Source organism: Neomonachus schauinslandi, chromosome 8 (genome assembly GCF_002201575.2).
Source record: "Neomonachus schauinslandi chromosome 8, ASM220157v2, whole genome shotgun sequence".
In the NCBI taxonomy this organism is placed as follows: Eukaryota; Metazoa; Chordata; class Mammalia; order Carnivora; family Phocidae; genus Neomonachus; species Neomonachus schauinslandi.
The window spans coordinates 13,254,339-13,278,037 of NC_058410.1; the positions used below are offsets into that span (position 1 = coordinate 13,254,339).

The following is a 23,699-nucleotide window of genomic DNA, read 5'->3' on the forward strand; positions in this document are numbered from 1 at the left end:
AGTCAGACTCATAAAAGAAGCTAGGACTCTCTTCCCAGAGATGGAATTCTAAATGCCTAAATTTCCAAAGCTAGTGTTTGAGAACACCTTTATTATAAGTTATTTCTTCTAGTTCAAATAAACAACACTGCTGGCTAAAAAGGAGTTTCATCACATGCAATCAGCATTTAAATTTAAATTCTGCTTTAGATGCTTTGACTGTAATACCAATTTAAATGTGAAACATTTAAGTAACAAAATAGCTCTTTTCTCCCCCAAATAATTGGTTTGCATATTTTTACCACTGAATTTTTTCAGTGGACAGTATAAAAAGACTTATTAGTAAGGAACCAAGTAAATTGCACTTCTCTGTCTTTAGAATTCTCTTAGCATCATCATGGCAGTCAACAAGATGATCTTGGAATAATCCAGTGGTGGGAAGGAGTTGACTGGAATGAAGAGAGGAATGACAAAGTGACACCCATGCAATGCCTTGCTTTGCCTCTGCAGAAATTGTGATCCCAAAAAGATAAACTGTATTTCAAAATATTATAGTGGGTAATGTATTTGGCCTACGAGAAAGCAAAGCAGTGGGTGAGTGTTCAGATCCACATGCTCATGGTGTGAACCTAGTGGGAAGGAAGATGAATTCCCAGTAGGAGGGGCGCAAATAATAAAACTCTCTATTTTTATATAGCACTTTTAGTGTTCACCACACACTTCCATATATCTTGTCTAATTTGGACCTAAAATCCATGTGAGATTGAATATGGTTATTTTTTTTTAGTAAAGGTTAACTAATGAGATTTAGAGAGGTTGAGTGACAATGTTAACTAGCAAGGGGCAGAGATTCAAACACGGTTCTTCTCATTTCAGGTTCAGCACTCTGTCCACTCCACAGTGCCTATTATTTTAGGTAAATTTTGGAAACACCCTAAGCTTTAGCTTTTCTGAGAAGTAATTTAATTTACTACTTACTCTATAAACAGCTTCTTAAAGTTCAGAGAAGTAAGACATATGTATAAACCTCTTAAACCTCCGTGACAAATAAGATTCCATTTTCTCATCCATAAAATGAATAGGTTGGACCAGATCTGTTCCTCTTAATCTTGGCTGAACATTAAAAGGCCTTCCTGCATATTTCCAAAAACTGCCCCTAAAGATTTTGATTTAATTAACCTTAACCTTAGCTGGAGGTGGGCTTCCATTTTTTTAAGGCTTCCCAGGTGATTCTGATGTGCAAACCAAGATTGAGCACCACTGGAATGGAAGATCTGGGAGGTCTTCTATGTGTCTAAGCATACTGCAAGGATTTATTCAATAGTTCCGATGTTCCAAGAGTTAATTGGAAGGAAACTCAAATTTTATTATTTATTTTAACCTGTTTGGGTTCCTTGATAGAATATAGATCTAATTCTCATGTAAGTGATTCTAGGAACTATAGAATGTTTTAGCTGGACTGTATATCACCCAGTTAAATCTCTCCTCAACTTTGCTCCCCTTGCAAACTTGTACCCAGGGGCTATCTGGTTAATCCAAAGAATTCCTGTACATGTCAGAAAATTTTCTCTGAGCACAACTCTTCAAAGTAGCAGTCATTTGGAGACAGATTGGGACTGAATTAAAGATGTGGAGCCAGGCAGAAAAGAGATTTCAGTGAATTTGTAGAAAATCAATGAGAAAAACCATGGATAAGAAACCACGGGATTACAAACACCACAGAATGCTTTGGCCTAACTGATGCTCCTTTTTATCCAGCTAGCCAGTCTGAATATGAAAACACAAGGGATAACATTTTTCAAAGCAAACTTTGAGAACTGCAGAAAACAATTTTTTTTAAAATGAGCAAGTTACATAAATTAGAAAGAAAAGAAAAAAGAAATCCAAGTAATGAGTTTTTGTGCTTGGAAGGGCATAATGAGAGGTTGAGAGAAATGAAGCTGCCAGTCACCATCTGGGTGCCTGGAGGTGGGTGCAAAGTGGCTGGTATGCAGGTAGAGGTGTCTTGGAGGGCAGATTTTGTATTTGCTAAGAAGTTAATATGAATTTGCAGGTGACAGTTTCAATTTTTCCTGAAAGCTTCAAATAGTTGTAGGTGAAAATACTGTGAGAAAGCCTAGAAAATTGCACTGATTTAAGATAACCATAAAACATATCCAATTGAGGGAAAATTTTCAGCAATGCTCTTTTCTAAGCACTCACTCCCTAATCACTGGTTAAGGGTGGTAATGAATATTGCCAATTATCTGGGGGGAGAAAGGCTCAAGGTAGTGACATAAGAGGATCTTGAACTCACCTCCTCCCACAAACACAACAAACCCACAGCTATATATGGAGCAATTCCTTTTGAAAAGGACCTGTAAGCTAGCTGAACAGTGCCTTCACAACAAAAGATAAGAAGGCCACATCAAGGTGGGTAGGAGAAGCAGAGACATGGTCTTGCAAGAAACCCCACATCACGTGTGGTGACCCATAGTCAGGAGGGATTTCTTTTTTTTTTTTTTAAAGATTTTATTTATTTTGACTGAATGAGAGAGTGTGAGCACACAAGCAGAGGGAGTGGCAGACAGAGGGAGAGGGAGAAGCCGGCTCCCTGCTGAGCAGGAAACTCAATGTGGGACTCGATCCCAGGACCCTGGGATCATGACCTGAGCCGAAGGCAGACACATTTAAGTGACTGAGCCTCTCAGGTGTCCTAAGGAGGGATTTCATAATACAGAGCTTGTCCCTCAGGAGTGAGGGGTTTGTGTCCCATATCAGGCCCCTTTACCCTTGGGAACTGCACCAGACTGATTAGCTCCCAAAGAGTTTGGCCTTAAAAACAAACAGGGCTTGCTTCCAGGAGAACCATAGGGTAAAGGGTAGAAAATGCACACTAAAAGGGCTCAGCACAGACTTGCTCACATGGGGACCCAGTACAAAAGCAATTTGAAAGACTCATCTGTTAACCTTAAAGCATCTTTCAAACAGGCAAGAACCTGCTGAGATTTCTCTGGGGATGAGGTGCTGGCAGGTGCCATTTTTACATTCACCTTCTGCCTTATTTGTGCTGGGGCTGGTGGGTACCATTTATCACACCCACCTTCTGGCCTGTTAGCTCCAGTGGGAGTGCCCCATCCCCTCACACCACAGCCATAGTTGTTGGGTGCCTTGCCCTCATGCACCACAGTCAAGTACCTCACATTGCACCTCGGCCATGGGCTGCCTTGCCCCAGTCCCCATGTGTCACAACCACAGCCTGCCTCACCATAGATGATGGGTATGCACAGCCCACACAGTGCATGCCCCTTGAGTGCCTGGCTCTGGTAGCCAGTGAGGATTGTGTTTCTGTGCCTTATGGGTCTAAAATAATCAGAGAGACAGTCCTTAGCAGGTAACCATCTCTAGAGTAATGCATAAACAGCAGACTGACACATATCCCTGGTATTCATGAGAAAAATGTCTATTTTTTTTTTTTTTGTCCTGAGGAGTAGGCTTCAGATTTGCCACACATCTGGATGCTACAGAGGTGTTTCCAGGGAGTGTGGGCAGGGAGATACCATATTAGAGCGCTCCCTTGGCCTTGCCACAGCTCACGGATGCATCCCAGAAAGGAGCTTATACACATGACTAAAGCCACATTTTTTTTTTTTTTTTTGCAAATGTTGCTGAGGGGACAGCTCCAGATCTCCTGGTCTAGAAGTCAACAGATTTATGATCACAGACTCAAAAGATTGTATATATACCTATATCTCTATCTCTATCATTCTCTCCCTCTCTCTGAATATATATATATATATATATATATATGACTCTATCTATCTATCTATCTATCTATCTATCTATCTATCTATCTATCTATCATCTATCCTCTATCTATATCTTAAAAGCTGCTGTCTGATGACCTGGCTTGCAATTAGCCTAAAACTAGTCACTGTCTGAGATCCATCCTTTTGGAACACTGACAGATCTTGGTACACTGTCACAATTGGGACCCATCAAAAACAAATCAGGCTACTTAGATAATCAAAGAGGTCTGAGAAACAACCAAAAACCTAGGGCAAGGTTGAATGGTAAGGTTCATCTTCTATACAAGGCCACTCTTTTAAGACTGGAAGGCAGCATTTATTCATCTAATAAATAGAAACAGAGAATTAAGCAAAATGAGGACACAGAAGAATATGTTCCAAATGAAACAATAAGACACAACCTCAGAAAAATACTTTAATGAAATAGAGATCGGTTATCTACCTGATAAAGAGTTCAAAGTAATGGTTATAAAAATGTTCACTGAACTCAGGAGAAGAATGGATGAACACAATGAGAACTTCAACAAAGAGATAGAAAACATAACAAGGTACCAAACAAAAGTCATAGAGCTGAAGAATACAATAGATGAACTGAAAAATAAACTGGAGCAGTGCAACAGAAGACTAGATGAAAAAGAAGAATGGATCAGCAATCTGGAAGATGAGATAGTGGAAATCATCCAATTAGAGGAACAAAAGAAAACCGAATTAGGGGCACCTGGGTGGCTCAGTCATTAAGCATCTGTTTTCAGCTCGGATCATGATCCCAAGGTCCTGGGATCAAGCCCCGCGTGGGGCTCCCTGCTCAGCGGGAAGCCTGCTTCTCCCTCTCCTACTCTCCCTGCTTGTGTTCCCTCTCTTGCTGTCTCACTCTCACTCTGTGTCAAATAAATAAATAAATAAATAAAATCTTTAAAAAAAGGAAAACAGAATTAAACAAAGTGAATATAGTTAAAGGACCCATGGGACAATATCAAGAGAAATAATATCTGTAAACAGAGGTCCCAGATAGAGAAGAGAGAGAAAGAGGTAGAAAATCTTTTTAAAGAAATAATGGCTGAAAAGTTCCCTGGTGAAGGAAATAGACATCAAGATCCAGGAAGCAAAAGAGTTCCAAATAGGATGAACCTAAAGAAATCACACTAAGACACATTATAATTAGAAGGTCAAACATTAAAAATAAAGAGATATAATAGCATCAAGAGAAAAACAACTTGTTACATACAAGGGAACCCCCATAAGAATATCAGTTAATTTTTTCAGTAGAAACCTTGCAGGCCAGGAGAGCGTGGCATGATATATTCAAAGTGCTGACAAGAAAAAGCTTCCAACCAAGAATATTCTACCCAGCAAGGTTATCATTCAGAACTGAAGGAGATATAAAGAGTTTTCCAGACAAACAAAAACTAAAGGAGTTTATCAACACTAAACTGACCTTACAAGAAATGTCAAAGATATTTCTTTAGCTGAAAAGAAAATGCACTAATTAGTAACAAGAAAACATATGAAAGTAAAAATCTCACTGGTAAATGCAAATATATAGTAAAGGTAGTAGATTATCCACTTACAAAGCTAACATGAAGGTTAATAGAAAAAAAAAGTAGTAAAATTAACTATTACTATAATAATTAGTTAAGGGATACGCAAAATAAAAGATGAAAAATATGGTATCAAAAACAGAACACATTGTGGGTGGGGGAGAGTAAAATATAGAATTTTTAAACTATGCTCAGACTTAAGATGCTGTTAACATGAAATAGACTGTTAAATATATAGGATGGAATATGTGAACTACAAAGCAAAAATCTATAGTAGATACACACAAAAAAGTGATAAAGAAATATAAACATAACATTACAGAAACTCACCAAATCACAAAGGAAGCAAACAAGTGAAGAAGAAACAGAGAGGAACTACAAAACAACCAGAAAACAATCAGTTAAATGGCAAAAGCACATGCCTGTCAATAATTATTTTAAAAGTAAGTAGAGTAAATTTTCCAATCAAAAGACATAGAGTGGCTGAATGGATAAGGAAAACAAGACTCTTCTTTATGTTGCCTATAAGAAACTCACTTCAGATCAAAGGACACACTGAGACTGAAAGTGAAGGGATGGAAAAAGATGACCCATGCAAATGGGAGCAAAAAGAAAGTTGGTGTAGCTATACTTATACCAGGCAAAATAGACTTTTAAGAAAGACTGTAGAAAAGACAAAGAAGGGCATTACATAATGATAAAGAGGTCAATCCAACAAGAGGATACAACAGTTGTAAATATTTATGCACTCAACATAGGAGCACCTAAATATATAAAGCAAATATTAACAGACAAAAGGGAGAACATGGCAGCAATACAGTAATACTAAGTGACCTTACTCCACTTACATCAATGAATAGATCATTCAGACAGAAATCAGTAAGAAAACATTAGCTTTAAAAGACACATTAGACAAGATGGACTTAATAAATACATACAGAACATTCGATTCAAAAGCAGCAGAATTCTAGTGCAAATGAAAAATTCTTGAAGATAGATCATATGTTAAGCAACAAGATAAGTCTCAATAAATTTAAAATGATTGAAATCATTATCAAGTATCTTTTCTGACCACAATGGTATAAAACTAGAAATCATTTACAGGAAGAAAACTGGAAAAATAAAATATGTGGATATTAAATAACATGCTACTGAACAACCAATGGGCCAGCAAAAAATCAAAGGAGAAAAAAAATACCTGGAGACAAATGAAAATGGAAATATAACAGTCCAAAATCTATGGGATGAAGCCAAAGCAATTTTAAAAAGGAAGTTTATAGTGGTATGGTCCTATCTCAAGAAACAAGAAAAACTCAAATAAACAATTTAAACTCACACCTAAAGGAACTAGAAAGAAAAAGAATAAACAAAGCCCAAAGGTAGTGGAAGGAAGGAAATAGCAGAGATAACATGGAAATAAATGAAATTGAGACTAAAAAGACAATAGAAAAGGTCAATGAAGGTAAGAGCTGGTTCTTTGAAAAAATAAACAAAATTTACAAACATTTAGCTGGATTCACTAAGAAAAGATAGACAGTAGTTAGATGGATAGAATCAGAAAAGAAAAAGAGAAGTTACAACTCATACCACAGAAACACAAAAGATCATAAAAGATGACTTTGAACAATTTTAGCCAACAGATCGGACAACCTAGAAGAAATTTTTAAATTCCTATAAACATACAACCTACCAAAACTAACTAATTATGAAATAGAAAATTTGAGCAGGATGATTACTAGGAAGGATATCAAATCATTAATCAAAACCTCCCAACAAACAAAAGTCCGGGACCAAAAGTCTTCACTGGTGAATTCTACCAAACATTCAAAGAATATTTAATACTTATCCTTCTTTTCCAAAAAAACTGAAGAGAATGCTTCCAAACTTATTTTATGAGGCCAGCATTACCCTGATACCAAAACCAGACAAAGAAATCATAGAAAAAGAAAATTACAGGCCAATATTCCTGATGAACATATGCAAAAACCCTCAACAAAATATTAGCAAGCCAAATTCAACAACACTTTAAAAGGATCATGTACCATGATCAAGTGGGATTTATTTTTGGAATGCAGAAATGGTTCAACATCTGCAAATAATCAATGTGATACATCACATTAACAAAATGAAGGATAAATATCATGTGATCATTTCAATAGATGCAGAAAAAACATTTGACAAAATTCAACACCCATTTATGATAAAAACCCTCAACAAAGTGGATATAGAGGGACTGTGCCTCAATATATATAATAAAGGCCATATATGAGAAGCCCAAAGCTAATGTAATACACAACAGTGAAAAAATGAAAGGTTTCCTCTAAGATAAAGATTAAGAAAAGGGTGCCCATTCTTGCCATTTTATTCAACATAGTATTAGAAGTCCTAGCCACAGCAATTAGGCAACAAAAAAGAAAAAAAAAAACCGAATTGGAAAGGAAGAAGTAAAACTGTCACTCTTTGCAGATGACATGATACTGTATATATATATAAAATCCTAAAAGTTCTACCAAAAAAACTGTTAGAATTAATAAATGAATTCAGTAAAGTTGCATGATACAAAATCAATATACAGAAATCTGCTGCACTTCTATACATTAATAACAAACTACCAGAAAGAGAAATTAAGAAAACAATTATATACCATTGCATCAAAACAATAAAATAGGAATCAATTTAACTAAGGAGATAAAAGATCTCTCTACTCTAAGACTATGGACTCTGAGAAACAAACAGGGTTCTAGAGGGGCGAGGGGTGGGGGATGGGTTAGCCTGGTGATGGATATTAAAGAGGGCATGTATTGAATGGAGCACTGGGTGTTATATGCAAACAATGAATCATGGAACACTACATCAAAAACTAATGATGTAATGTATGGTGATTAACATAACATAATAAAATAAAAAAATTATAAAGATAAGGACAAAAAAAGATCTCTCTACTCTGAAAACTATAAGATATTGATGAAAGAAATCAAAGAGGACACAAATAAATGGAAAGGTATCCCATGTTCATGTATTGGAAGAATTAATATTGTTAAAATGTCAATACTACCAAAAGCCATCTATAATTCAATGCAATCCCTATCAAGATCCCAATGGCATTTTTACAGAAGTAGAAAAAACACTTCTAAAATTTGTATGAAACCACAAAAGACCCTGAATAGCTAAAGAAATCTTGAGACAGAAGAATAAAATAGGAGATATCACATTTCCTGATTTCAAGCTATATTATAAAGCTGTCATCTTCAAAACAGTATGGGACTGGCATAAAAACAGACAAATAGACCAAATAAACAGAATCAAGAGCCCAGAAACAAACCCAAGTGTATATGGTCAACTAACATTTGACAGAGGAGCCAGGAATACTCAAAGAAGAAAAGACAGTGTCTTCAATAAATGTTGCTGGAAAATTGGATATTCACAAGTGAAAGAATGAAACTGGACCCATATCTTACACCACTCACAAAAATTAACTCAAAATAGATTCAAGACTTGTATGTAAGACCTGAAACCATGAAACTCCTAGAAGACAACATAGGAACAAGTTTCCTTGACATGGGTCTTGGTAATGATTTTTTGGATATGACACAGAAAGCACAGGCAACAAAATAAAAAATAAACAAATGGGACTAAATCAAAATAAAAAGCTTCTGCACAAAAAAATAAACCATAAACAAAGTGAAAAGATGACCTATGGAATGGGAAAAAGTATTTGCAAGCCATATATCTGATAAAAGGTTAATAGCCAAGTATAGAGAGAACTCATATAACTCAATAACAAGAAAACAAATAACCTGATTAAAATATGGGCAAAGGACCCGAATAGACATTTATCCAAAGAAGATATACAAAAGGGCCAACAGGTACATGGGAAAATGTTCAACATTATTAGTCATTAGGGAAATGCAAATTAAAACCACAGTGAAATACCACTTCATACCTGTTAGAATGACCATTATCAAAAAGTAAAGATATAACAAATGCTGGCATGGTTATGGAGAAAAGGGGACCGTTGTGCATCATGTATGTTTTTAAATTTGTGTGCCAACCTAGTATCTAGTGACAGACTGATGATTGATTCATATGGGAATCCATTTTGTCTTCAAGCTATTCCCTTTGATTATGATCAATGATAATAAAAACATAAAACTTGTCTTCATGTCATGAAATTGTCATTATATTTAATATGGAACATACTGATTTTTTTCTTCGGCTGTGTTTTTAAAATATTTCATTGGAAAACATTTGCATATGCAGTCAATCCTCATTATTAATGGATTTTGTATTTACAAAAACCTTACATGCTAAAATTTATTTTAACCTAAAAATATTTACTTATGGGCTTTTGTGGTCATTTGCAGATATGTATAGAGTGATGAAAAATTTGAATTGCTCTGATGCGCAAGTTCTCAGCAGAGATCAAAGCAACACTCTGCCTTCCCATTTCAGCTCTCAGTGACACATTTATTTTTTTATTATTTTTTAAAATTTAAATTGAATTAATTAACATATAGTATATTTAAATTAGTTTCAGAGATAGAGTTTAGTGATTCATCAGTTGCATATAACACCCACTGCTCATTACATCATGTACCCTCCTTAATGCCCATCACCCAGTTACCCCATCCCCCTCCCACCTCCCCTCCAGAAACCCTCAGTTTGTTTCCTATAATTAAGAGTCTCATGGTTTGTCTCCCTCTCTGATTTTCTTATTTTATTTTTCCCTCCCTTCCCTATGATCCTGTTTTGTTTCTTAAATTCAACATATGAGTGAAATCATATGATAATTGTCTTTCTCTGATTGACTTATTTCACTTAACATAATACCCTCCAGTTCCATCCATGTCATTGCAAATGGTAAGATTTCATCCTTTTTGATGGCTGAGTAATATTCCATTGTATATATACCACATCTTCTTTATCCATTCATCTGCTGATGGACATTTGGGCTCTTTCCATAGTCTGACTATTGTGGACATTGCTGCTATAAACACTGGGGTGCAGGTGCCCCTTCAGATCATTATGTTTGTATCCTTTGGGTAAATACGTAGTAGTGCAATTGCTGAGTTGTAGGGTAGCTCTATCTTTAATTTTTTGAGGAACCTTCATCATTTTCCAGAGTGGCTCTACCAGCATGCATTCCCACTAGCAGTGTGACATGTCTTCAAAAGCAAGGGAAGCAAAGACAAAAATGAACTATTTGGACTTAATTAAGTTAAAAAACTTTTGCACAGAAAAGGAAACAGTTCACAAAACCAAAAGACAACCTACTGAATGGGAGAAGACATTTGCAAATGTCTTATCAGATAAAGGTCTAGTATCCACAATCTATAAAGACCTTATCAAACAACACCCAAAGAACAAATAATCCAGTCAAGAAATGGGCAGAAGACATAAACAGACATTTCTCCAAAAAAGACATACAAATGGCCAACAGACACACGAAAAAATGCTCAACATCACTAGGCATCAGGGAAATACAAATCAAAACCACAATGAGATACCACCTCACACCAGTCAGAATGGCTAAAATTAACAAGTCAGGAAATGACAGATATTGGCAAGGATGTGAAGAAAGGGGAACTCTCTTATTTAGTGACACATTTATAGCATTTTTTTAAATTTTAAATGTTAATTAATTAATTAATTTTATTTTTTTAAATTTTATTTTGTTATGTTATGTTAATCACCATACATTACATCATCAGTTTTTGATGCAGTGTTCCATGATTCATTGTTTGCATATAACACCCAGTGCTTCATTCAATATGTGCCCTCTTTAATACGCATCACCGGGCTAACCCATCCCCCTCCCCCCTCCCCTCTAGAACCCTCAGTTTGTTTCTCAGAGTCCATAGTCTCTCATGGTTCGTCTCCCCCTCCGATTTCCGCCTTCATTTTTCCCTTCCTACTATCTTCTTCTTCTTCTTTTTTTTAAACATATAATGTATTATTTGTTTCAGAGGTACAGGTCTGTGATTCATCAGTCTTACACAACACCCAGCACTCACCACAGCACATACCCTCAACGACGTGGATGGAACTAGAGGGTATTATGTTAAGTGAAATAAGTCAATCATTTATAGCATTTTTTGTATTTTTTTGTTGGTGATCTCAGTATTTAAAATGGACCTCAAACAGAGTGCTGAAGTGCTGTCAGGGGTTTCTAAGTACAAGATGGTAGTGATGTGTCTAATGGAGAATGTAGGTATCTTAGATGAGCTTCATGAAGGCATTAGTGTTGACCATACATTCAATGTTAATGAATCACAATATACTGTAAATAGATGCCTTTAAACAGAACCACAAATAACAGAAAGTTATGTTTTGATTAGTTGATGTAAATGAAACTGGAGGCTCATAGGAACCTAACCCTGCAACACCCCTAGAAGCAAAGCTTCCATATTCTCTAATTTACTAATCACAATGACTTCATAGAACATTACCACCACGAATAATGAGAATTGACTGTATTAACTTTTTATTCTTTTTACTCTTTAAATTTTACTTTCTATATTTCAATCATAAGAGTTCAATCTGTTGTGATCAAGGATTCATGCCCCTCCTTCACCTCAACAACCATACTCTTAGATATATATGCATTGCTAGTCCAACAGCCTCCATTTGAAGTCTCCTTGTTGAGGAGCCCTCGACAAGGCTATTTCCAGGTGTCTCTGCTGAGACCTCCATATCAGGAGTTCTTAAAGAAACTCCTCTCCTCTTTGACTCCATACTTTCCCATTCCTATCCTTCACCTCTCCCTCCCCCTGGCCCCCAGGTCCATAAAACATGTTTGTTTGGGGCTCCCTGTACAGCAAGATGATGACTTTCTTTTCCTCTCTGCCACATCTATACTCATACATGTAACCTGGTGCTCTTCTGTGGGGAAAAATGGAACACTGGGGAGCTGACATCGTTTTCCTTTTTCATGTCTTGCCTATACTCTCACAGTAAGTGAATAAAGCCTTGACTGTTGCTTTCGGTTTGGTTCATTGTATTAATTGACCACCACAAAACTGGCAGCTTGGCATTTTCTCTCTCTGACAGAACCCATTTGAGCTTATTTAGAATCCAAGGGGGTGAGATGGAATTGAAACCAAAATTATTTAAATTAGCAGATCATTACTTTTTTCTCTAGATAGTATAGATACAAAAATTATGGAGAAACAAGTCCTTGAAGTTGCCATAGGAATTCTTAGTACTAGAAGGGACTCCAAGATTTTTAGTTTTTTTTTTTTTAAAGATTTTATTTATTTATTTGAGACAGAGAGAATGAGAGAGAGAGAGAGCACATGAGAGGGGGGAGGGTCAGAGGCAGAAGCAGGCTCCCCGCTGAGCAGGGAGCCTGATGCGGGACTCGATCCCGGGACTCCAGGATCATGACCTGAGCCGAAGGCAGTTGCTTAACCAACTGAGCCACCCAGGCGCCCCCAAGATTTTTAGTTTAATTCTCACATTTTACAAATGAGGAGAATGAGGCACAGAACGATTTGAAGTTGAGCCACAATTGACACTTGGGGTTCTGAGCTAAAGCAAAACTTCTTTTTTCCATGTGACCTTTCCATTCTAAATGTCTATCTTGGTTCAAGGACCCTCAGCTTGAAGCATTTGTTGGGAAAGAAATAAAGTGGCCTGAAGCAAGAACAGATGGCTAAGGGAAAGGAAGTGCTAGAACAAACTCATTATATGATGTTTCTTGTACATGACATTTCTTGTATCTGTTGTTTCAGCTCACTTTGAGGATCCTGAAATTTTCTTGAGCTTAGTTATTATAAGAACTCTTATAGTTATTATACAACTTGGAATCAGTGGAGAAGGGGGTGGTAGTTTTTGTCTTCTGATAATTTGTTAGAAGGCACAGGAGGCTTTATTTCTTTTACATATCAGAGAGCCTACCGCCACCATCACCTTGAACTCAAGAAATAACTGAACACTACACATGACTGTTGTCTACGTCATGTCCACAAAGCAAAAATGTACTAAAAAAGACTTTCCTGAATCTTGAGGCAGGAAAACAAATAAAAGGAAAAGCTTCACTCATGAACTCTCTTCATTGTTCTAATTTGGGTTACTTATTCAAATTTTTCTTAAGAACTTTTAATTATTAAGAAAAACCTATGCTCTATGAATATGTAAAGCCCTGTTTATTAGTCAGATTTTACTGTGCCAACACGTTGTAGCCAATTATAAAATAACAAGAATTGGTGTGAAGGTGAATCATTTTGGAAAGCAATTGTAGGGAATAGAAGTGGGAACAGAGGTGGGGGAGTAGGAAGGAAGGAAAAGAAGGAAAGAGTGAAAAGAATGAAGGAAAGAAAGAAGGAAAAGAATGTTCTTGAAATGGACACAATGTGGACCACAACTTCTAATGTGCCTTGTGGTCTGCTCCTTAGAACCGTGTACCTAAGTGTAGAAGGAAGCTTAGGGGACCATTTGTGCACAGTCTCTCATTTCCCCAGTCAACGGTTGTTTCATGGGGTCGCAACTTCCTCATACTTTCTGATCTGTTAGTACCAGGATGGTTTCTGTAGAGGGTAGTGGAATCAGAGAACTTCCAGGGCCATAGGCAAGGGATGTAGATATAGCTAGGGTGGAGAGTTAACAAGTTATATACGGGCAAAACTGACTGTCATACCAATCACTGAAGTAAAAGATGAGCTGCAGGATGAGAGGTGAGGTACAACAAAGGTCTGAAACAATATGAAAACCATTGTTTTACAATATTGCCTGAGGGAGCTCTAGAAATTCCATGAAAGTACCTTGGGGATAGCAATGGAGGGTAGGATGGGGATGGCAGTTGAGCAGTACTCTCTGGCCCCAGCATGTGATTAATCCTGAATAGCTCATTTGATCTCTCATATATTGGCTTAAGAGTTCTTGAAGTAAGTGTCTATGTCTATAAACAAGTTTGGAGACTACTGTCATAAATCGTTATTTTAGTTCATATACATTAAATTTTATGAAGGTTAAAGATATGAAATTCTCATATTTTAAAATTTCACACATTTATTCTTGGTATTTATCATTAATATATTTTAAAATGTCACATTGTTTTACATTATTTATGGAAACTAGTTTATCTGTTCCTGCTGACCAAAATAATTTTATTTCAATTAATACCTAAAGTAGAATACTAGAAGAAGTAACATTTTCAACTTTTATGTGTAAAAAGTTCTCTAAGATATTCAAAATCCTGAAATAAGTATTGTTAGCATTTATCACTTGAATGACATTTTGAAGTAGTCAGAAACCAATTATTTTTATTTCCTTCTTAGAAGTAGAGAAATTATACCTAGGTTTTATTTATGAACAGATTTACTTACTGTAGTAGTTGCCAGAAAATTTTCCCGAAATCTTTACAATAATTTTTAACACAGATTTAGAGATAAGTTAAAAGTATTAAGGAGGGCTAGTTCTTTGACATCTTGTTTCTATCATTGATCTGCTGGAACTAGAACAACTCTGGGAAAATAGTGAAATTATGTCTAAATTAACATTAATGTAAAATATAAATGTTTAATATGTAAAGTTCAAAGAACATGTTTAAAAGATTATATTTTGTTTGTGGAAACAGACATCAGAAATAAAAGTTTAAAAATATGCATGAATAATAACCACCAAATTTATAATAGTAATAGTCTCTGGGGAGACAGTATAATAGGAGATGAGAGAAAACTTCTTATATATATATTATACATATGTAATATAATTTATAAATTACACATTATTTTGTATATATATAATTATGTATTACATAACATATAATTATATATAATTATGTATTATATATTATATAATTATATAAATAATGGATATTATTATGTATAATATATAACATATATTACTAGAAGTATATATAATTATAATGATATATAATTTTTGTTTTTATTTTTTAAATTTTTTTAAAGATTTTATTTATTTATTTGACAGAGAGACACAGCAAGAGAGTACACAAGCAGGGGGAGTGGAAGAGGGAGAAGCAGGCTTCCCATGGAGCAGGGAGCCCAATGCAGGGCTTGATCCCAGGACCCTGGGATCATGACCTGGGCAGAAGGCAGATGCTTAAAGGCTGAGCCACCCAGGTGCCGTATAATTATATATAATTTTTAAAGGTGAAGAATCTTCTATTACTCTCTATACATTCCTTTATGTTGGAAATATTTCATAAAATATAAGATAGCTCATTCTTTCAAGAAAGAAAGGAGAGAAAGGAGTGATAACACTATGTGAATGACAGACACAGCTTACAACTGAGGAAATGAAAAGCAACTTTTATTTTCTGGGGCACACTGAAGAAGACTGTTCTGACAGAATTAGCATCTGTATGGGACATAGCAGTTAAAGTTGAAATTGTAATAGATGATACTAGAAGCTCTCCATTGTGAAGTGAAAGGAATACAATTAAATTCTTAGGTTTTCATGTAAACCATTATGTAAAGGACAGATTTTATTTAGCAGGATTTTTTTTCCCTTTAAATCCGTCTTCTAACTAGGATATTTTATAGTTTAAAAAAAAAGAAAATGAGCTTTGTTTGTATATGAGCTTTCTAAATAAACAATTTTCTTTTTTATTTTATAAAAATTACTAGTGATCATATTCAGGGACATATGCATTGAAATTAATTCATATGTATATATGTATTTGTATATATATATGTATATATATATATATATAAATATATATAACCTTAGATAAAATATTGTTATTCCTTATTTTCCCAGCAACTTATATATGAAGTAAAAAAGTTTATAGTTCTGTTCCAATCAGGCATGACTGATCACTTTGCAGCTTAAACCTAAATCAAATATTTAGTATATAGAACAAGTGTTTTAAAATGAGAAATACTTTTTAGTGAAAGAAAAATGACAATAAAATCTTGCATATATTTAAGTGCTCTGCTCTGATAAGTAGACACATTGAGAATTCATCTAGTCAAATTAAGAAATAATCTGAAAAATGAAGGCAATATCATTTGGCACTCTTCATTGGTAATTTATTGGAAGGATGGTTTACACAGCTCATAAAGATCTAATGGTTTCCAACCCTCTACTTTTTTAAACAGTGTGTGCAAAGGCCATATTCATGACTATATGGACAAATCTTTGGAAGAAAATCTCACAAAATAAATATATGTGGGGCAATATCAGTTTTTATATTTATGGTTAATTCTATATTTGGGTCAAGTGTTCTCAGAAAGTGAAACATTCCTGGTGGCTATAACTTTGTGTACTATTTTGGTTAATTAAAAAAAAAAACACATTCTTTTTCTCTTAAAGGTTTGATTTTTAAATAATCTCCACACTTAACGTGGGGCTTGCACTCACAACCCCAAGATTAAGAGTTGTGTGCTCTATTGACTACGACAGTCAAGTGCCCCTAGAAAACATTCTTGACAATAGTAAAGTATCATCCCATTTTAAATAATTGCCACATTTTATAATGTTTTATCTCCATATTCTTTAGACTCTGTGGTAATTTTTATAATATTATTATCTTGCAAATATTATTTTCTTTAAAACTGAAAAAGTTTTCATTTGGTGAATAGTTATAACATTTTTATCATTTAACATCTGGATTTTAAATCTTTGGATCATATGATGGTATCTCTTTTCCTCCTTTATGTTCCTTAGAACAGCACTGTGTAAGAATCCTTCTTAAGTTATACTATTTAATAATGTTGTTGTTGAAGGTATAATGATGATGGAGTTGAGACACAGAGCAGAAAAGTATTAATCATGGCATCTGTATTACCACTTACTTTTGTTGTTGGTTTGGTTGCTATAGTCATCTGAGACTCATAATTCATTTGATGTATTAAAACGTTCTAATAAATATCACCTTAATCTGGATAGAAGAGTGTAACTTGACCATTAACTGCACTTTACCATTCAAAAGTATTTGTTGAATTTTAAATAATAGCAGGAAGTGAGCATTTCACCTCAATAATTTAATAGATGTAGCATTATAGTCATCTTTTTAACAGGGGCAATAATATCTCTGAACTATCATTTTGTAGTGAAAACACCACAGCCTGGACAGTCCAGTTAAATATTCTGAGCTAAATAAACATATTTTCTTCAATCCCCAAATGCTTTCTTCATTACTTCATTGGTCACTGAACTGTCCATTTTTCTGTTTTGCAGTCATATTCTCAGAGGGTTACCTGACTATGGAATTAAACACCCAACTTGTCATAGATGGATGTTTGGGGTAACCTTTCAAATCATACTGCATTTTGTTCGAAATTTCAGTACAGAGAAATAAAGCATAATATCATGTTCTCACTAAGATGCAATGTCACTATCCTTCTCCAAGTCATCAAGAGGTCAGAAGTAATGCCTTTAAAACAAACTCAATCAACCAGCAATCTCTTAAATACTGAAATAAGACCAATCTTCTTATTTCACAGCCAGTTGCTGCTTTATTGGCTCTCTCTTTATAGAAAACCATAAGCTAGAGGGGAGAAAAATAAGGAAGGACAATACCAAGAGAAGCAATAAAAGGGAATAAAGGATTATGTTTCAGACAGCAGGATTTCCAGACACTTTGGTATTGTAGAGGTAAAGGTAGAATCCTTTATTCTCCAGGATTCCAGACATAAATTTGGGGTACTTTATTATTTCCACATTATTACAGCTAATTGAATCTACTCTGTCAATATTTTAGTTGAATTAAATCATGATTTGCTACTCTAATAAGAAAGATGTATTGGCTAAAATAGATATTATATTGAACTAATACAGTATTATTGAACTAAAGAACTATCTCTCCTTGAAGAAATCACTGATATTTTCTGTGCCTCAGTTTACTCATCTGGCATAGGTAAACTCTAGGTTCCCTTCTAGCCCTATTAGCTTTGATTCTATGAATTTTCTTAGGACAAATGAGAAACATATTTTCTCTTCATAAGGCAGAACTTTAATAATGATTTTTATTATATCTGTAAGTGAGACTCGGCTTTTATCTTTGATATGAGTCTTTGTATTAGATTATACACGGTTAATGTTTTCAAAAATAAATTCTTCCATTGATTTCCTTCCTGTACTTTCCCTTCTGTTGTTAGCCTTCTTCTCAATAGATGGTGCTCTTTTCTCAGAGACACTACTTATCTTATTCCTCATCAAAAGATTAGAGAAATTAGTTTTATTCTTTAACAATCATTAATTAAGGAGATCAGACATACAAGAAATAATCAATTACAAGCAACTCACAGACCTTGATCATGAAAGCATAATAGGAAAAATGATTGTTAAATGATTAAGGAACTCCATTAAAACCTGCAGTACTTGCTGAATAGATGAAGTAAATATTATAACTAAGTATGAAAATGCCATGTTCAGTACGTACATAAACCCTGAGTAGGAAGAAAATCCCAAATTAGAAACTATTTTAAAGTGTTAAAATATTTATCTACTTTAGCAAAAATGAATATACAGTATCCCATTATTAGCATGTAGGATTTGAATATGCACACCAACACTAACATAGTTAATATTGAAAGCTTGCACACTCTTTGCCAAATAAACCTGGAACATCTAGGTAAACAGAAAATGGGCCACAAACTCTTTTGAAATAATATCACTGATAAAGGCAGTTTTTCCTCCCAGAACAACCACTGTAACTTCCTATATAATGGTTTATACTCCAGAATTACGCTGCTTTTGGTCACTTCTAATTGGCTTCCACTTTCAGAGGATTTCGAAAACAGTCATGCCCTGTATTTCTCCTAAACCACATCATCTATTCCCAATTCAGTTTGTGACTCTCCTAGCAGATCTGGCAGCTGCGAACTGCAAAATGGTCCAAGCAACACAACTGTCACATTTGTTACTACAAAGCAACACTATTTACTGTAGAGAGACCCCAGAAAAACTTTCTCACTGAGTGTGGCCTCAGGATGGAAGAACGGTGGGGTAAGGACAAGTGTGACAAGCAAATGGGGGGGGGTGGCATGGTACAGTAAAGTACATGGAAACCAGCAGGGGTAGGAAAGTTGCCAAAGTTCATGTCTGAAAAGAACTGAGAAGGGGATTGACCCCCTCATCAGGAAATCTAACTAAAATTCCTCTTCCTTATTTACAAATTACTGTTTCCACAGCTCCTGTGAAAGGGACTGTGGGATTCTGTGCCCAAGAACCCTCTTGGCTCAGTGTAAGTGAACTCTAAGAGCATTTTTTTTTTCCTCCCAGAGCTTTACATCTTCTACCAAGGCAACTTCTCTGTTTCTGAAATTTTTGATTCTTTTTTTAACAGCGGAGGGAAAAAGAGAAAAGTGGATTTTTGCACTCACAATAACCACTCTATCACCGTCGCCCCCTTATTCTCCCTTGTTTACTTCCCTTCTCTCATCCTCCCGCCAAACACTTCCTGGGGGGTCAGTTGTCCCTTTATGCCCTTATTAGCTGCTGAAGTTTCTGGTGGGAGCCCTGGCGCCTTCCTTACCTGACAATCACATACATGACCAGGAAGTTTCCGAAGAGACCCACCACGCACACGATGGAGTAGAGGGCCATGATGGTGATGGCCGTGATCATGGAAGGACTGCCGGTCGGAGGGCACGAGCTGTCGCTCCCGCCCAGCTCGGTGCGGTTCGGACCGCATGGGTCGGACAGGTTGCCATCTAGGTGGGAGAAGTTGACCCAGGAACCGGGGCTAGGTGCTGGGGAGCAACTTGAAGAGTGCGTATAGGGATCAGTGCAATTGCTGGCGTTGGTGGGGACGGTGCTGCTGTCCATGGTGCTGACGGCTGGCTGGGACCTCGCTATGAGGTAAACCCCAGCACCCAGACTTTTTCAGGTTCCACGCGTCTCAGCCGCTTCTTCTCGCTGCTGCCACAGTTCCTGCTATTTCTTACACAGACTAACCCTGGTGCAGCCAGAGAGGAGCTTTAGGTAGAAGGGGAGAGCTGGGCATCTGACATTATCCACTGCTTGTAGCCCCCTTCCGCCTTAGTAGTAGAGACACATCCTCAAACCCACACCGCTGTGGGAAAGGGAGGGAGGGCTGTGCGGGATCCGGAGGCTGGAGGGGAGGGAGGAGAGAGAAGGGGTGGATTTTGCGCAAAGCGATCCAACGAGTTGGTCTGTCTCCCCATTCGGCACTCGTCCATGCAAACACATCTAAGGAGGGGCAGATTGGGGAAAGGAGTTGGAGGGAAGGGGCGGGGGAGACAGAGTTAGTTCTCGGCAGCAGTAAAGCATAAGAAAGGGGGCTGACATCAATCTATTTTCCCAGCGCCGTTTTCTCTGTATAATATGAAAGGAAAGACATTGGCCTGGTGCAACCCGGACAATCCTTACACCCCAACGTTCTTCCAGCCCTCAAGTCTGCTGAAATCATTCAGGACAGGGTACACAAACTCCTTTTCTTTAGTTCGCCTTGCCTGCACGTCCACACAAAAGTAACCGTGTTTTTTACATCGCTAAATGAGAATTTTCAACCCTTTAAACCTGTCTGAAACAAAAGTGGTCCTTTCTCTGAAAAAGAAGTGAGAAACAAACTTTTGTGTAGGAAACCTATTCATTTCACTCCATATTCCCCTAATTTCTCTTAAAGTAGAAGTTCTAGTTACATCTGATTTCTATCTTGGTGGGGAGGAGGCATAAGAACTGGTTTACAGAAATCAGGTGGTTGTGGCATCCAGGACAGCCAACGAAGGATAATGGTGATCCTCCACATCTAAATCTCAAAGATCAGTTTAGAATTATTTATTATCCCTTTTATTGCCGGACTTCCTACATGGACATGTGCTTCTCAGTAGAAGGTGGTCAAAATCAAACATTTGCATTATTGCAGTCTGTTTTCTAGTGTAGAGATTCCAGGAGGAATTTCATAAACATCTGGAACTGGAGTGGCCCACACAAGGTTGAGAAATATTGATACATTTTAAAATTTAATACATAATTTCTAAGACCCCAAATACTTCTATTTTAGAAATAAATTTGTAAATCAACCAGGGATAAGATGTTTCTGTTGTTGTTTATTTGTTTGTTTTCTCGGTAAATTAATACTAATTCTGAAGTAAATCTCATAACTGTAAGTGTATTTGTGTATGTATATATCTTTTAACAATATGCATTGGTATTAGATATCCCCAATTGGTTGTAGAAAGCAATACTCTTGGGGAACAGGGAGAGGAGTAGGTTAGGGAGCTTGGAAAGAACACTTAATTCCAGTAGGATTTTTACCATTTTCTTGAAAACAGATTACTCATAGGCAAACTCCATTAATCATAGGTTACTTTGCCAATTTTGAGTATTATTTTTATCCTTTTACACTAAAGGGTATAATTTTAGCAATAAAAGTTCATAGAGATCTCCTAAGGACTAGTAAAAATACCTTGCCATGAACTAATATATCAATTCACACACATTGAGCTGAAACCTGTCTGGCATTATTTAGTCTCTTGAGGACAAATAGAACCAGTTTAAGCTTACTTTGTGTGAAAGACAAATAAGCACAGTGTAATAAGCCCTGGTCTTGGGCTCAAATCATTTTGTGAATTTTGGATTTATAACTTTTTAGCTGTGTGAGTTTGAATATGTTACTTTATCTCACTGAGTGACAGTTTTCTTATCAGCAAAAAAATGTTAATAATACCTCATAGTTGTGTTAGCAGGATTAAATGAGGTATACAATAGTAGTTATTTAATAAATGATAGCTTATTATTCCTCCATTACATATATTTGAAAATAACTAAGTAGTCTCTTCTACAAGTTAAATATTAGTTTCTTTTGGCTGTTTCTTATAAAATGTAGTTTTGGTATTTTTCAGTAGCCTTCCCTTTTTCCTATTCACATTATAGTTTTACGTTTGTTCTTGTTCTTGTTCTTTTCTTTTTTTTTGTATGTCTGTTCTTAAGGTACAGCTCCAAAACTAAAAACAATACCCTAAGTTGGCATGCCCAATAAAAATTGAACAAGATTATAACTTTTCTTTCTACCAACATAGGTATTGGAAGGTCCCATTAACATTTTTTTTTTTTGAAGTCACATTGCTTTCTTGACACTCCTGAGGTTTAGTATTGACAACATTCTCTAAACATGATCCAAATGGGTTCAATAGATATTTATTAAAGATCTACTTTGGGTCAGGTGCTGGAGTTTTAAAATAGATACAATTGTTTTTGAACACAGGAGCTGACTTCTCATACCTTGTAAGTTATGGTTTTCTTCTTCTATAAATTTATAGTTGTCTAGAGAGATCTGAGTACAAGTAGATTTTTAATTTTTAAATTACATCTCGTTAGATCTAGTTCATGATTCATATCTAACAAAATCTTTTGGAATTGTGATTCTGTCATCTTTTGTATGCCTGCTTTTGACTTTATATATTTTATTTACCCTCCCAGCTTTATATACTGTACAATATGATTCCTGAGGGCAGGCCTGCTCACTACATAGTGTTTAATAGTGGACTCCTTCCTTCTCTATGTATTAAATATATAGTATATGTACATATATAATATGTTAATTTAATTGAGATATAATTAGCATATATTTCATAAATGCTACTGACTGAATGTTTGTGTCCCTCCAAAATTCATATGTTAAAATCCTAACACCCAATGTGGTGGTATTAGGAGATAGGGTCTTTGAGAAGCAATTAGGTTATGAGGGTGGAGGCTTCAAGAATGGGACTATTACCTTTATAAAAGAAACTCCAGAAAATTCTCTAACTCTCTTTTCACCATTTGAGGGTACAATGAGAAAAGAGCAGTTTGGCAGTCGTCACCATGGAAGAAGACCCTTATCAGAACCTGACCATGCTGGCACCCCGATCTTGGAATTCCAGCTTTCAGAACTGAGAAATAAGTTTCTCTTGTTTATAAACAACTCAGTTTATGTTATTTCTGTTATAGCAGCCCAAACTCAGTAAGACAATAATATCATCTAAAATAATCTGGGTGATTTTTAAATGGTACAGCTTGAAAAAAAACCTCTCTTATGAATATAATAATAATATTTGTCCTTTCAAATTCAGTATATTCTATTAACTAGCCAGGACTTAAATGAACAGACATATGGACTGGCCATGGGACTTTTCTCTTAGAATTACTGTCACAGAGTACAAATTCCCATTGTACTTCTCTAGAAACATCATTTTTTTCGTTCTATTTTATAAATATATAATTATTCTATCAAGTAGGTATTTGAACTCTGGGCTTCAACTACATATTTTTAACTGATATTTGGTATTTTCCTTTTCTATTATTTTTTCTCAAGTTTCATTAAGGAAATTATTATTTCTATTTTGAATGCAGGGTTTTCTGGACATCAATGCAAGTCTTTCCTTAAATTATATTAACATCTATATCTCAGTATCTCCTATCTATTCAAAATAAAATTTGAGAAAATGCAGGACAAACTCAATCTCTCTTTCAAATATTG

The 23,699-nt window shown here is 35.7% G+C and overlaps 1 protein-coding gene across 1 annotated transcript in view; it reads right to left on the minus strand.

Moving 5' to 3' along the window:
* Window positions 1-20,229, minus strand: part of OPRM1 (opioid receptor mu 1) — a 174,439-nt gene extending 154,210 nt beyond the window's left edge. The window contains exon 1 of the mRNA XM_021693699.1: window positions 19,752-20,229. Coding sequence (XP_021549374.1) covers window positions 19,752-20,044 — 293 coding nt within the window. The 5' untranslated portion in view covers window positions 20,045-20,229. The remainder of the gene's footprint in view (window positions 1-19,751) is intronic.
* Window positions 20,230-23,699: the final 3,470 nt, after the last annotated feature.